We start from the raw sequence: 13,931 nt of genomic DNA on the forward strand, positions 1-13,931 counted from the left end.
AAACTTCTTCTAAGACTGTATAATTCTAACAGTCAAATTTTATCCTATTGGAGTGTAGATCTGTACTCTTCTAATTTGATTTCTGTGTATAGTTCCCTATTCCCTTTAATTTTCACAAATAATTCCCAAGTTTATACAGTAGATGATTCCACCAAGTTAGAAAATATCACTCAAGTTATATATAAAATAAGAAATATCTATGTTAATATACTTGTTCTCTTGCTTTTAATGTCTCTATAGGCTATTGAGATCAAAACTGCCTTAGCATCACTATTTTGACAAAGTGGTAAAAAAGAATGATTAAAATAAAAGTTAGAGCTTTGTTTACTAATCATCCACCATACCTCAGGTGTCTGTTAATAGTATGAAATGTAGGATTCTAGGCAAACTGGGTAACTGAGGAATATGTTGAGATAAGTAATAAGGTTTTGTCACAACCCTACTATTTAGCTACAGGAAATTTCTGTTTTTAATTATCTGATATAACAGTCCAGCATAGAAAAAGTGCAGCTTCCTTAAACATGACTCATAAGCAATAAACCTTAAAAAAAAAAAATGGGCTGTGAAAACAACCTCATGATTTTACTTCCCATTTTATACATATAACTGTTGTTTGCCTCTATTAAGACTATGCCCTACTCCTCCTTGAATGTAAAAGCATTTTAAAGTGATTAAGATTTTCACATGATATTCAAGAGCACAGTTTTATGCTTCAAATGTTCTCAAATCTGAATGCAATACTGACTGATGGCAGTCATTATTGTTGTGAATCCAAAAAGGACAGCAAACATTTGCTGAAACTTACATAGTTTTCAATTTTGTAATGCTAGCAAATGTGAGCTGCTTCAAAATAAAAATCACCTGTATTTTCCCTAAAGAATAAAAGAAAAAAGCCTCACGTATCAGTTCAAAGTCTTTCTTGTCAAACTAATTATCTTTAGCTTGTGTTGTGGTTTAGTTTATTGTTATTATTATTTTATATGCTGTGTGCAGGTTTGCTCAAGGCTGTAAATATAAATGCTGCTACTGCTACTTCAGTTGTGTCCAACTCTGTGCGACCCCATAGACGGCAGCCCACCAGGCTCCCCCGTCCCTGGGATGCTCCAGGCAAGAACACTAGAATGGGTTGCCATTTCCTTCTCCAGTGCATGAAAGTGAAAAGTGAAAGTGAAGTCACTCAGTCATGTCCAACTCTTCACAACCCCATGGACTGCACCCTACCAGGCTCCTCTGTCCATGGGTTTTTCCAGGCAAGAGTACTGGAGTGGGGTGCCATTGCCTTCTCCAGTAAATATAAATGAGGGCTTTTTAAAATCTGTTTTATTGATTGCCTGAGATGGTTTGTGTTTGGGGATCTCTTGCAGTTTCTTTAGAGACTATGTAAATTGAAAAAAAAATCAGTATCACTTGAAAAAATAATCAAAACCGTGATTGAACAGTACAAAAGAGGGTACTGTCTAATCCCTCAAGTAGGAAACTGCCTTTCTTCATGACCTGTTGCTTTCATACTGTTTCTGGCTCCTACTGCTGAAGGAAAAAAGACCCACCTTTACTCTTTTACTGTGTCTGTTTTCTAGCCTCTGAAAGGCCTGGCAGTAAAGAATCATTTAAATGAGTAAATTTTAATAATAATAGTAAAATGCATGACTGATAAGATCTTCAAGTCTCATTTGGACAACCGTGATTACTGTTCCAAGATAGGAGATAATATTATATGGCAACCTGAAATGAGAAATTAAGAATTTGGCTTAGTACAGCAATGAGGATGTGACTTCTCTGTGGCTTGTCTACATGGTACTATAATTGTTAGATGGAATAAGATAGCACATGATCCCAAACTGATGAATTTCTGAAGTAGGCAGGTATTTCTGCATTATACTTTGCTTTTTTTTTTTCTTGCCAATAAGAAAGGATACAGATTATGTTAGCAGCTGATCTTCCATTGACCATTGAAGTGTTCAATCAGAATTTAATCTGCTGTTTGCTATGCTAGGAAGTAGCATTATTTTAAAGCAAACCACTGTGAATTGGACTAACACCATTCCATTCTCGATATCTGGCTCCTAAATTTCATTAATGAGTGGCATTTTACATTGCACAGAAAATTGCACACTATTATATAGCTCGATTCTTAAAAATTAGAACAGCAAATCTAGTTTTAATTATTTAAGGGTGATGGTAGATAAGACAATTCTTCTTTCCATTTGGATGTGAAACATTCACTCAAGTCTAGAAATGTTTCTTGTATCTCTTTGATTAGGTGCCTAAAGCAATCTGAGGGTGAACTAGTTCATTTGAAAATAATATACAAGGCAGTCATCATGTATGCATTTAAAAAATTACCAGATATGCTTTGTTTTAATACCTATCATGTATTAAATATTGAAGATGACACCATATGCCTAATGAAAGCTTCATTAGGAAGACATTAGTAGATTAATTCCACTCACTGGGTGGTTTATTTTATTTAGAATGCAATAAGGTAAGTTCATTAGTTTGCAGACGTAGTGTTTTCTACTGTACCTCAACACAACTAGGAACAATTCCACAGAGGTCCACAAATCTACTAACACCTGTCAAGATAAACACACAAGTCTCTGGGGGAATCATCTCAGCAACAGAACAGAGAAAAGCTGAGGAAAGTAATTCTTTCGTGAAAGAAAAAGAAGACAGTTGAAAAAAAAAAACTGATTAATGATTTTTGGAAATGCCTCTCAGAGGTCATATATTTTTATGCAAGTATCAAAAAATATATTCTATATTTTAAGAATAAATATTTTGGAATATATACTACACATTTGGAAATAAATATAAATATCCTAAGAGATTCGAATGGAATGATCATTCAATCTGAATTGAGCCACTGGAAGTTTTCCCAAAACCTATAGCTAAGTCTCTCATCCATCCCAGAACAGGTATATTGGATTATAAGTTCTGCTATAGTGATATTATTTGAATGGTTATAGTTAAAATGCTGCCAGTATTTCCATTATAAAGCCCTATTTTCAAGGATTTATAAGTTGGCTATAAATGTTTCCTTGGCAGTTCAACTTGGCAGCAAGCAACTTTGCTTGGTGCTATTTGATTTTCCTTTTACATAGAAGAGGAAAGACAGACATCTGTATACAACATGAATAGGAAAATGATAATGAATTCCATTATTCTTCATAACCAATTTATCATTCAAACTGAAGTTTAACCTAAATTTCTTACATATCTTAGGCAATGAACGAGCTCATCAAAAGCCTGCAAGGATAAATTGAAGAGGGTTTGTTTCATTTCTTTTGTTTTTTGGTTTATAAGGAGTTTTTTAAACTCCTACATACAGAGATACATTTAATATGTTATTTTGATATTCCATTCATTCAGCACAATGATAGTATAAATATACTGTTACATACTTCAGGTATTTTTTTTTTTTCAGGTATTTCTGATAGTCTATACTTGAGGGAGTTTAGCAACTAACTGACAGAGTTTAGAAAAATTTCCAACAATTTTATAGAAGAATAAATGAGCTATTAAAGAGACATAGGAAGGAGAAAAGATAATCTTTTAACAGAATTGCATGGGCAGTGGCAAAAGTGAAAAAACATAGTGTGTTTAGGGAAGAGAAGGTCATGTGGCGGGAGCCTAGGATGTTTGCAGGGAAAGTGGCAGAAGTTGAGATAAAAATAAGGCAGAGGCAGGATGGAGGCAAATTTTGAAGGGCTTAATATGCCATGGTAAAGAACTTTGAATTACCTGGAACAGCAATCTTTGTAGCGGGATAATCGCACTAACTAACTGTAGTGCTAACTTCACAATATCACTCTTACAAAGTGTGTAATCTATTTGTCCTGAATTGGATGGTGATTAGATTATAGATCCCAGACAAACCTATTTAGAGATTCAGTTCAAATTGCATGATTAAATTATTTTTAGTGAATTCAGATGGCAACATATGCTCCAGAACATATATCCATAAAGATACATCAGATTGGTTTATGCTCCAAGTACTCCAGCGTTCAGGAAATTAAACTCATGGCATGGGTATGATGTCTGGTTCTAGATTTGAATATCTCTATTTACTAAGAAATTTGCAAATTACGTCTCAGTTTTTATATCACCCTCACTTGCCTTATAGTTGTCCTTCAACTCTAGTTCCATTCTCTATAATGCCGTGTTGCTTTCTTCTGCAGTGATGCATGTATGTGACAGACTGTGCCACCACTGATGCAGGTGACAGCTCCCAGGTTGTCAGTTTTTGTCATTGATCTCTCCCGTAGTTGATGCTGGTCAGACTGAAAACTTGAAATGCCAGGACCTGAAAGGGACTACTTTTTTTTTTTTCTTTTTTAAACGGTACCTGACTATTTGGATGATTAGGTTTTATATGGAAACAAGCATTCTCACCTGCATAAGTTAGTAAAGTCAGATTCAGAGTGTAATGTCATGCAGTCAGTGAGCTCAAATTCAAAAGATGAGAGAGAAAAGAAAATAGTTTTTTCTAAGTAGAATGAAAGGAATTTATAGTTACATGGTGTGAAATGAGAACATCTAGGTTTATAAGGTAGACACCTTGAAGTCTTTAAAGAATGCTTTAAAGATCTGGGAACAGCACTGCTGTCTATGTTTAGAGTACACAGCCAGAGAGGCAAAGTTATTGGTAAGGAGCTTAATTAGAAAGCCCCCCCGGTGTTGGTTAATAAAACCCATGTTAAAGACTTTGACATTCAGACAGAGCAGTGGTTCTGAAAATCTAATTCCCCTGGGCCAGCAGTATGAGCATTACCTGGGAACTTGTTAAAAATGCAAATTATCAGGCCACTGTACAGATCAAGGGAATCAAAAGCAAAGCAATCTATGATTTAATAAGCCGTTCTAGTGATTCTCAGACACACTAAAGTTTGAGCATCACAGTTTTCGAGAAACAGAATCATGGAGGTGGCTGAACTTGACTGAGGGGGAAGAGTCTGAAATTGGGCAAAAGTAAAAATCCTGTTACAGCTCATTATTGGTATGTCTTTAATAACTACCTAAAATATGCACAGTGAGTAAGTGGCAGTAACTTATATTTAGTGCTTAATATATTTTAGAGGCTGTTCTATTTCATTACACAGTGTTATAATCATTTTACAGACAAGGAAATGGGGGTAAGGGTCCATTAAACCCAGTGTCAGATGGATAATAATCACAGACTCAGATTCAAACCCACAGTCTGGGCACTCAAGCCGCATATTCTTCCTCTATACTATGAATGCAGTCCCATCAGAGGGCATGAACCTGGGGAAGAGTTTGTCAGCAACACAACTTCATTTAAATAACTATACAAACAATATAAGATGCTAATGATTGAAAGTATATGATTGGTTGTTGCCAAAGTAATGCCCACAACACTTGAAGAGGCAGTTGATAATGAAATGTCTATGACCCAGCCTTGGTGCTTAGGCAATGAATTTTATGTCAGATGTCAAAATTAAGTTTTAGTTTAAAAGGGCAAGAGAAAAGATAGGGAGCATAAAATATTTCAGGCCTAAACACCACTAACTGTGATTGAATAAATCGATTGATATTTCACAAATCCAACCGCAGGCTTTAATTTATTTTGAGTAAACTGGGCATCGTGCTGTCTCATGTTGGGTTCCCGCTACTCTGCCTCCTTTGGTATATCAGTGTGGAGGTTCTAGGTAGTGGGTACATGGATTGAATTCACCAATCTACATCTATGATGAGACTATGGGTGGTGGGAGATGAAGGTGCACTTCCAGATAAGTAAACACATCATAAGTATATCTGAAGTTTTGGTATCATTATTACTTTTGTGGACCTCAACTTTATCATCTGAAGAGATTGAACTACAAGATTTCCAGGGATGCTTTTAGTCCTGGCATGTCTCCTTCCTTCCTTCCTCCCTCCCTCCCTCCCTTCCCCCCCTCTTTCATTCATTCTCTTTCTTCCTCCCTCCCTCCTTCTTGCCTTCCTTTTTTTTTTTTTCCTTTGTCTCTTCTCTCTTTCCCCGATTTTTTATCAGAACACCTTTAGGGATCTGCAATAACCCACAAAGGTAACAGGATCAGAGGTTTGTCGTTCCAGCTTCACAGAGAGCATCCTCTCCTCGGTCTCCCCCTCTTTACTGTCTCTCAATCCCCACCCAGAAATGCAGGTAGATGGATACATGGGTTCTCTCTTTCTTTCAAAATGCATGACTGACACTCTCATTTTTAATTTTTAAAAGATTGGCGCTGCCTCTGGGTTTTAATATACTTCCTCTCTGCTGTTTTAGTGTCTACTTTTCTATTTTAAAAGCTTAATACTGAGCTGTAACCATTTCCAATTAAGTGTTAAGAAAAATACAAAAAGCTGGGAAGTGTCTGCCTGACAACCATCCTGCTTCTTGAGGCAAAAGGGTTGATATTAGGAATAGGAAAAAATAGTTTGAAGTGACCTGTCCTTTTCCATTTCTGTGCACACTCCCCCTTCTACACGCTCTTCTCTTTCTTCATCTATTTTCTTTCTTTTCTCCCCTCAGCTTTCAATCCCATCTCCCATTTCTTCACACTAAATCACCTGCCTTCTTGTCCACTGTGAATCATTGGCTGTGAATGAATCTAGAATAGCCTCCCATTTATAGATATTAGATTCTCTTGGTAGATCTTGGTATGCAAGGTAGTCAGAGGCAGGGGAGGGTGAACCAGTCTCCCAAGCATTCCCACAGGTCCTAGGGGATTTAAGACGCAGACCAACTTTTGCTACAGAAGCAGACATTTATTACTAAGTAGGTACAAAATCTTATAGCCTGTTATGGAGGCTTGATTAATTTCCAACTCCTGGTTCTTTTAAGCACCACCTCCCAAAAATGTCTTGCAAGTAGAATTTCTTGAAGCAAATATGGCAGTATTTCAGTGGTAGCATTCAGATCCTATCTATTAGAATTAAGCGATCAAGTTTTGTTAGGGATCAGTGAGCACTGGTTTCATATCGTTTTGTGATGACTAAATGATCTCACTCTTTTACATCTCTCAGAGTTGTGACAGTTGCAAATGTGTTAGTTCTTATTATTACTAGTATTATGGCACTATTTCTTACAGTAAAGGGTGAAAGGTCTCTTAGATCCGCATAGTCTACTCAAATAGAAGCAAAGCATGTTCATAAAAATTTTGGCCAGTCCACCTATCTTGAATGTTAATGATTTCACCAAAGACATCCATTCTTAACCTCCATTAACAAAATGACAAGCCATTTATGTCATTAATGATAACCTGTTTCCAACATATATTCCAATTAATGAGCAAAGCCATATCATGATTGGAGATGATGATAACTCAAGCCTTCTAGAAGCCCCCTCTGACTTCTGTGGTTCTGGCTGAAACATTAGAGCATGCATTCCTGGTGAAAGCAACCAATTCTCCTGAGACATAGAACAGTACTGACACACATTTATATCACATTGTCCATGGTGAAATATTTAAGAGTAAATTACGGGCAGCCAAGCACTTTGTCTCCTCCAAACAGTTGTTTACGCACGTGAGAACATATGTCAGCGCTACCTCAGTTTCTTTAAATAATACATTTCCAGCCTCAGGAATGGACCCGCTGAAGAGACATCAAGAGTAAGCACAAGCTTTATTTGCTTCATCCACATTAGGCATGAGTTTGCTCAGAAGACTTTTCTCTACTTTCTAGATAGAATTGCTCCTTGTTCCACCAAATTACAGTCATTTATAACAAATATTGCAGCATCTGTATCACAGAATCCATCCCAGAACCTCCTAAGTATTGCAAAGGTGCCCCAGACAGCTACAATTTCTTCTTTCAAGGCAGTCATAAATATTTCCTCTTAAGCCCTTGAGACTCCAGTAAAACTGAGATTCCTGGCCTATGCCTTCCCTAACCCCACCATCATCTCCCAAGGCCTGAGATAATGTAAGACAGTCAGGGGAGTCTTTTGTTCATCGAGTGCTCTTGGAAAGGTTCATCAAAATCTTCTACACTTACTCTATTCCTATTTCTTTCATTTATACAAATCATTTCCCAAATTTCACCCCCTCCTTCTTGTTAATTCAAGAAAGTAAATTCCTGTTTTTCACAGGTGTGACCTCACCTCTGCAATAAAATTTATAACCCCAAATCAGTACTCATGGCACCAAGGTGATCCTTAACAGATATGCACAGAGAGGCAAAACATGTGAGTCCTGAACACCCGCCTTCCCAGTTGAGGTCAAACAAGGCAACATTCTGCCTTCAGCTTATATTGTAAACAAATGTCCTTTGTGTGGTCTATTTAGTACCATATTTTTCACATTTCTGTTCTTTTTGTTGGTGATTTTGCTCTTTAAAACAGTCCCTAAACATAATGTTGAAGTGCTGTTTAATGTTCCTGAGCGCAAGAAAGCCATGATATGTCTTACGGAGAAAATAAGTAGGTTAGAGAAGCTTCATTCAGGCTTAAGTTATAGTGATCTTGGCTCTGAATTCAGTGTTATGAATTGACTATATATATATATTTTTTTTTCAGTGAAAATGTCTTTAAACAGAAAACAATAAAATAAGGTTATATATCAATCTGTTGATGAAAATACTGTGACCAGAGACTTAGGAACCTAACCCATAGGAGCAATGGTTTGTATTCCCTAAATCAGTGTTCATAGTCACTTTTTAGACCATAATTTCTGTAAATAATGACAATTGACTATATGCATTAAGAGATACATTTTCATTTCACAAATGCCGGGCACTAGAGGGAGTACAAATGAAGGTTTGTCTCCTCTCCCCTTCAGGAATCTACTATCTAGTTAGGAAGGGAAGGACAGATCATCACGCTTAACCAGGCTATCAGAGAACCATGCAGTGCTCTACATATCTATAGATGGAAAGGAACCGGATGAATGGTGTAGGCCCATCAGCTCCAATATGTTAGACCTCTACAGAACGAGAGACATACTGCCTGTACCCTGTGGAGTGTTTGATATATTTTAAAGTCCTCTCTCATTAAATATTACATTATACCCTTCCTGCCCTGTGGGATTGTTAGGAAAGACAGGGACATGACTGTTTTATAAAGGAAGCCACAGAACCTTGGGGAGATGCTAGGTTACTAATGTGACATAACCAGTATTTTAAATGGCAGTGCCAAGAAGGGAGCCCAGATTTCCCATCTCCTAAATTAGTGCTCCTCATTTTTCTTTTTGAAGCTTACTGGATGTTTTAAAAATGGATATTTACAATCTAGTGAATTAAAACCCACATGCTAAAAAGTAACAAAATGAGAGAAAATGGATTGGGGATAAGGATGGGAACAGGACACAGTGGAAAGTGCTGGATTTGGGTTCTCTTGATCTTTAAGCAGTTGTGGTAAGTTGGGAGACATGGTGTATTTAAACAGATAAAAGCACCTTCACTAGCCTGACTAAGCTATTTAGGCTATGGTTTTTCCTGTGGTCATGTATGGATGTGAGAGTTGGACTATAAAAAAAGCCGAAGAATTGATGCTTTTGAACTGTGGTGTTGAAGAAGACTCTTGAGAGTGCCTTGGACTGCAAGGAGATCCAACCAGTCCATCCTAAAGGAGATTAGTCTTGGGTGTTCATTGGAAGGACTGATGTTGAAGCTGAAATTCCAATACTTTGGCCACCTGATGTGAAGAGCTGACTCATTTGAAAAGACCCTGATGCTGGGAAAGATTGAGGGCAGGAGGAAAAGGGGATGACAGAGGATGAGATAGTTGGATGGCATCACCGACTCGATGGACATGGGTTTGGGTGGACTCTGGGAGTTGGTGATGAACATGGGGGTCTGGTGTGCTGCAGTTCATGGGGTTGTAAAGAGTCTGACACGACTGAGCAACTGAACTGAGCTGAACTGAACTATTATGTTTTCAGTAAAATAAAGTAAACTTTTGCCAAGGATGTAAGGTGTTGGAATGCTACACATTTGATTAGGCAGTCCCTGTACACCGGTAACATAGTGACCACCAGAGTCCCAGGATTGACTCTGAATGAACTAGGAAGCAGTGCTGCTGCTGCTGCTAAGTCGCTTCAGTCGTGTCTGACTCTGTGCGACCCCATAGACAGCAGCCCACCAGGCCCCGCCGTCCCTGGGATTCTCCAGGCAAGAACACTGGAGTGGGTTGCCATTTCCTCCTCCAATGCATGAAAGTGAAAAGTGAAAGTGAAGTCGCTCAGTCGTGTCCGACTCTTAGCGACCCCACAGACTGCAGCCCACCATGCTCCTCCGTCCATGGGATTTTCCAGGCAAGAGTACTGGAGTGGGGTGCCATTCATCTAAATCACCAATTGGGTGAGTGGATGATTTGTATCAAATCCTTCTAGAATTCCTTTTTTCAATACATAATTTTGTTAGCATAAGGGATTATATAGACAGTAAGTAGACTGTGAGAGGTAGTGCTTACTCAGAGTTGTTTTCCTTTGTCTTTAAATAGGAATAAACACAAAAAAAAGTCCAGCCACTAGTCATGCCATAGTTTTTATCTTCTTTTAGAAACCAGGGAACTGTTTTAATCATACTTCCATATCTTGTCTACTAGCCGTCAGTGCAGGGAAGGCAATGGCACCCCACTCCAGTACTTTTGCGTGGAAAATCCCATGGACAGAGGAGCCTGGTAGGCTGCAGTCCATGGGGTCGCTAAGAGTCAGACACAACTGAGCGACTTCACTTTCACACATTGGAGAAGGAAATGGCAACCTACTCCAGTATTCTTGCCTGGAGAATCCCAGGGACGGGGGAGCTTAATGGGCTGCCTTCTATGGGGTCGCACAGAGTCAGACACGACTGAAGCAACTTAGCAGCAGCAGCAGCCGCTGCCAGTGACTGTGGTCGTCATGGCTAAGTCTACTTGCCATGCTAAGATTTTTACTCTCAGTTGTGTGTTGTCTTTTCCAGGACACATGGTTTCAGGTTAAAGATTCTTCATTTCACCAATAGAATATAATGTCCTCTCTTCCTTAGGGGTACTAGATTAAGGAATTTTTATTTCCTGATTTGTTGGTGTTATTTTCCTTGTGAAACATGATAATAGAAAAGCAGAACTGCATCCATATAAAAGATCTTCATAACTGTGCTTTTACAGAGATCTTGGGGGTTCTTAAAGAACCCTAAAATGTTGGACCAAGACACAATCTCATTCATACTGTTTCTTTCTTCTGTCATCCGTTCTCAGCTGTCTCCTTCTCTCTCTTATTCTCTCTTTTTCTGTCTCTTCCTCAATGGCCAGATTTACTCCTTCCTTTTCCTCCTTGTGTAGTTTGGCTCCCTGCACTTCTACTGCCTTATATGAAATATGATATTGTAGTAGGAACCAGGGCTCTTTGTTATGAGTAATATGTGTAATTAACAGATCATCAAAACTGATGCTTGAGTAGATGGTGTCAAGCCATATTTCGCAGATTCGGTTTGAACACCTGGCAGAACAAGTTTGGTCCAATAAAAAGAGCCGAATTCTTTCTCTTTTAAGAGCTCTCAAGACACTGGTTACATCTAAACCGTAGGGGTAGGGGAAGGGTGCCATTTGCCGTTGTAATTCAGACGGCGGGATCACCTGGCAGAGGAGGGAGAGTTGCCTTTTAGGTGTTCCCCGCATCGCGGTACACGTGTCCCTTTGATGTGTGGAGAATGCTTGAGAGAGGCAAAGCAGGGCGATTTTTGTGGGAAGCCAGACCAGCCTCCCTCGTTACATAGGCTCGTCCTCTGCATTGCATCCGAGCTTCAGTGATTTGCTGTTTGGAGACTGCAGATTTGCATAGAGCCCCTCGCTTCGCCAGCTTGTGTGGTTTTTCTTCTCTCTTTTTTTTTTCTTTTTCTTTTGCTCCCCCCCCCCGCCCCCACCTCGCCCCACTCCTTTGTCTGCTTCTGCTTTTCCCCAGCTCTCTTTCCCCCGTTCGATCCCTGCTTCTTTCGTAAGGGTGCACTCTTCCCTCTGAACCCCTTGCCGGGCGTAAGTGTCAGGAGGCGGCGGACGCGGAGATTGCCTCGGGAGCAGGCGATGCGCGCCGCTGCTCCGCGCGCTGCCCGGGGGAGGCTGGCGCGAGCGGGCGAGCCGGCCCGAGCTGAATGGAGCGAAGGGGCGCCTGGAGTCCATGGGGTCTGCTTCTCCCTTGAAAGGAGGTTGGGCCGGCGAAGTGGCCTCCTCGGTTCCCACACACAATGCTAAACGGATTTACCTAGTGGATTCGCGGTGGATGGCTGTCATGTAGAAGTGAGGACCCTCCGGGAGGAGCTTTAAACCATTTCCCCGCTCCCCACCCCCCGGCACGCACTCGCCCGAAACTCTTTGGGAGTATCTCTCGAGAACCTGGAGCCCTGGAAATCTGGGAGCAGCCGCCCGCTCCGCGTTTGCTGTTCCCCGGGACTGCCTTTCCAGACAAGCCCCTATCAGCTGCATTCGCCTCGGCTATGTTTCGGAATCTTTGGGGTGCAAGGCACGGCGGACTCCAGGACCCCGAGAAGACTGTCCGAAGGAGGGAGAGGATGGGTGCCCTGGCGCGGTGAGGCGGCCGGCCCTGCAGCCCACCCTGAGCTGCCCGCTCCCCAGCGCCCTCTCCCCTCCCCGCGCCCCAAACTTTGCCTCCCGCGGCGGCGGCCCCTCGGCGGGCGCCCCGCCATGTACCAGAGGATGCTCCGGTGCGGAGCCGAGCTGGGCTCGCCTGGGGGCGGCGGCGGCGGCGCGGGGGGGCGCCTGGCCCTGCTCTGGATAGTCCCGCTCACCCTCAGCGGCCTCCTAGGAGTGGCTTGGGGGGCGTCCAGTTTGGGAGCGCACCACATCCACCATTTCCATGGCAGCAGCAAGCATCATTCAGTGCCTATTGCAATCTACAGGTCACCGGCATCCTTGCGAGGCGGACACGGTGGGTCTGCGATGCCAAGTTCTCGCGGGTTACTCCCTCGCTCCCCGCTTCCAACCCTGCACTCGCTTCTCGGCCCTTAAGGCTCGGAGAAATGGGAGCGCGAGGGAGGGAGGTGCATTTGGGTGTGTTTGGTGGGAGCCACTTATCTCTTTGAAGACAATAGAAAGGGGTTGGAGGAAGGCGTCGCGGGTGTTTGTGGTGAGGGGTGGGAGGGGCGTTCCATGTCGGGGGGTGTCGGGAGAGAGATGTGGGCACCTATTAAAGGACCATCCCTGGTCGGGCGCCTGGGCCCCGCGGGAAGGGGGCGTTACTAGCGAGAAGGTCACTCAGTGTGGCCGAATAGGGGACCGAGCTCTGCCCAGGGACCTGAGCTCCCGAGAGAGGAGCGCTCTGCCGAACCTTTTGTCTGTGCTGTGTGCTGCCCCACCTCCTGCCCATCTTCCCTGGTCTGGGGGAAGGAGAGGTTCCAGCCCGCACGTTCCTCCAAAGAGCACCCAGACTGCAGTGATGGTGGCAGGTCCCGGGACTCACTCAACAGGAGGCTATTTCCACTTGTCCCCACCTCTTCTCTTAATTGGAGAAGGTAGGAAGGTGGTGGAGGCACCCTCTCTTATGATTGCCAGGCCCTACCCAGTTTAGAGAGGACCCCTGAACCCCATCCGCTTTTCCCCATCCCTCACACTTATATGCTTCTTTTTGGATCATGTCTGAAGGCTGTTGGGATAAGGGAGGTCCTGTGTCCTCCTTCCTCAGAGTGTAGTGTTCCCCAAAGAGGGCAGGTGGGTCAGTGCTGGCTTGTATAATTAAGCTAGGAGGTCTGCCTGGAGGAGGAGAAGTTAGAACAGAGAGAATTGTTCTCCTCACCGGGAATTCCTTTGTAAAGAGCAGAGTATGGAGGAAAGCTTTGGTTGGCAGGTTTCTTCTCCAGAATGGCCAGCAGTGTAAAGCCAGGTTCCTGGCATCTTCAGATAAATGCCTATTTCAGATTCTCTGAGTTTTCAATAAATAAAACATCAGCAGTTTGTGTGTGTGCGTGTGTGTGTGTGTGTGTGTGTGTGTCTTCCCCCAGTCCCAATTTTTCTTTTCCCCTGG

The 13,931-nt window shown here is 42.0% G+C and overlaps 1 protein-coding gene across 22 annotated transcripts in view; it reads left to right on the forward strand.

The window, feature by feature from the left end:
- The window catches only part of NRXN1 (neurexin 1), a 1,228,058-nt gene that overhangs the window by 748,951 nt on the left and 465,176 nt on the right, over positions 1–13,931 (forward strand). For 2 of the 22 annotated variants that reach the window (XM_086326969.1, XM_086326970.1), the window contains exon 1: positions 12,581–12,839. The exons of the other annotated variants lie outside the window; for them this stretch is intronic. In XM_086326969.1, coding sequence (XP_086183095.1) covers positions 12,596–12,839 — 244 coding nt within the window. In that variant the 5' untranslated portion in view covers positions 12,581–12,595. Of the gene's footprint in view, positions 1–12,580; positions 12,840–13,931 lie in introns of those variants that run through there. 22 annotated transcript variants of the gene reach the window in all.

This window comes from Bos grunniens, chromosome 11 (assembly GCF_055505025.1).
Source record: "Bos grunniens cultivar Pamir isolate PY7600 chromosome 11, Bosgru_T2T1.0, whole genome shotgun sequence".
NCBI classification, from domain to species: Eukaryota; Metazoa; Chordata; class Mammalia; order Artiodactyla; family Bovidae; genus Bos; species Bos grunniens.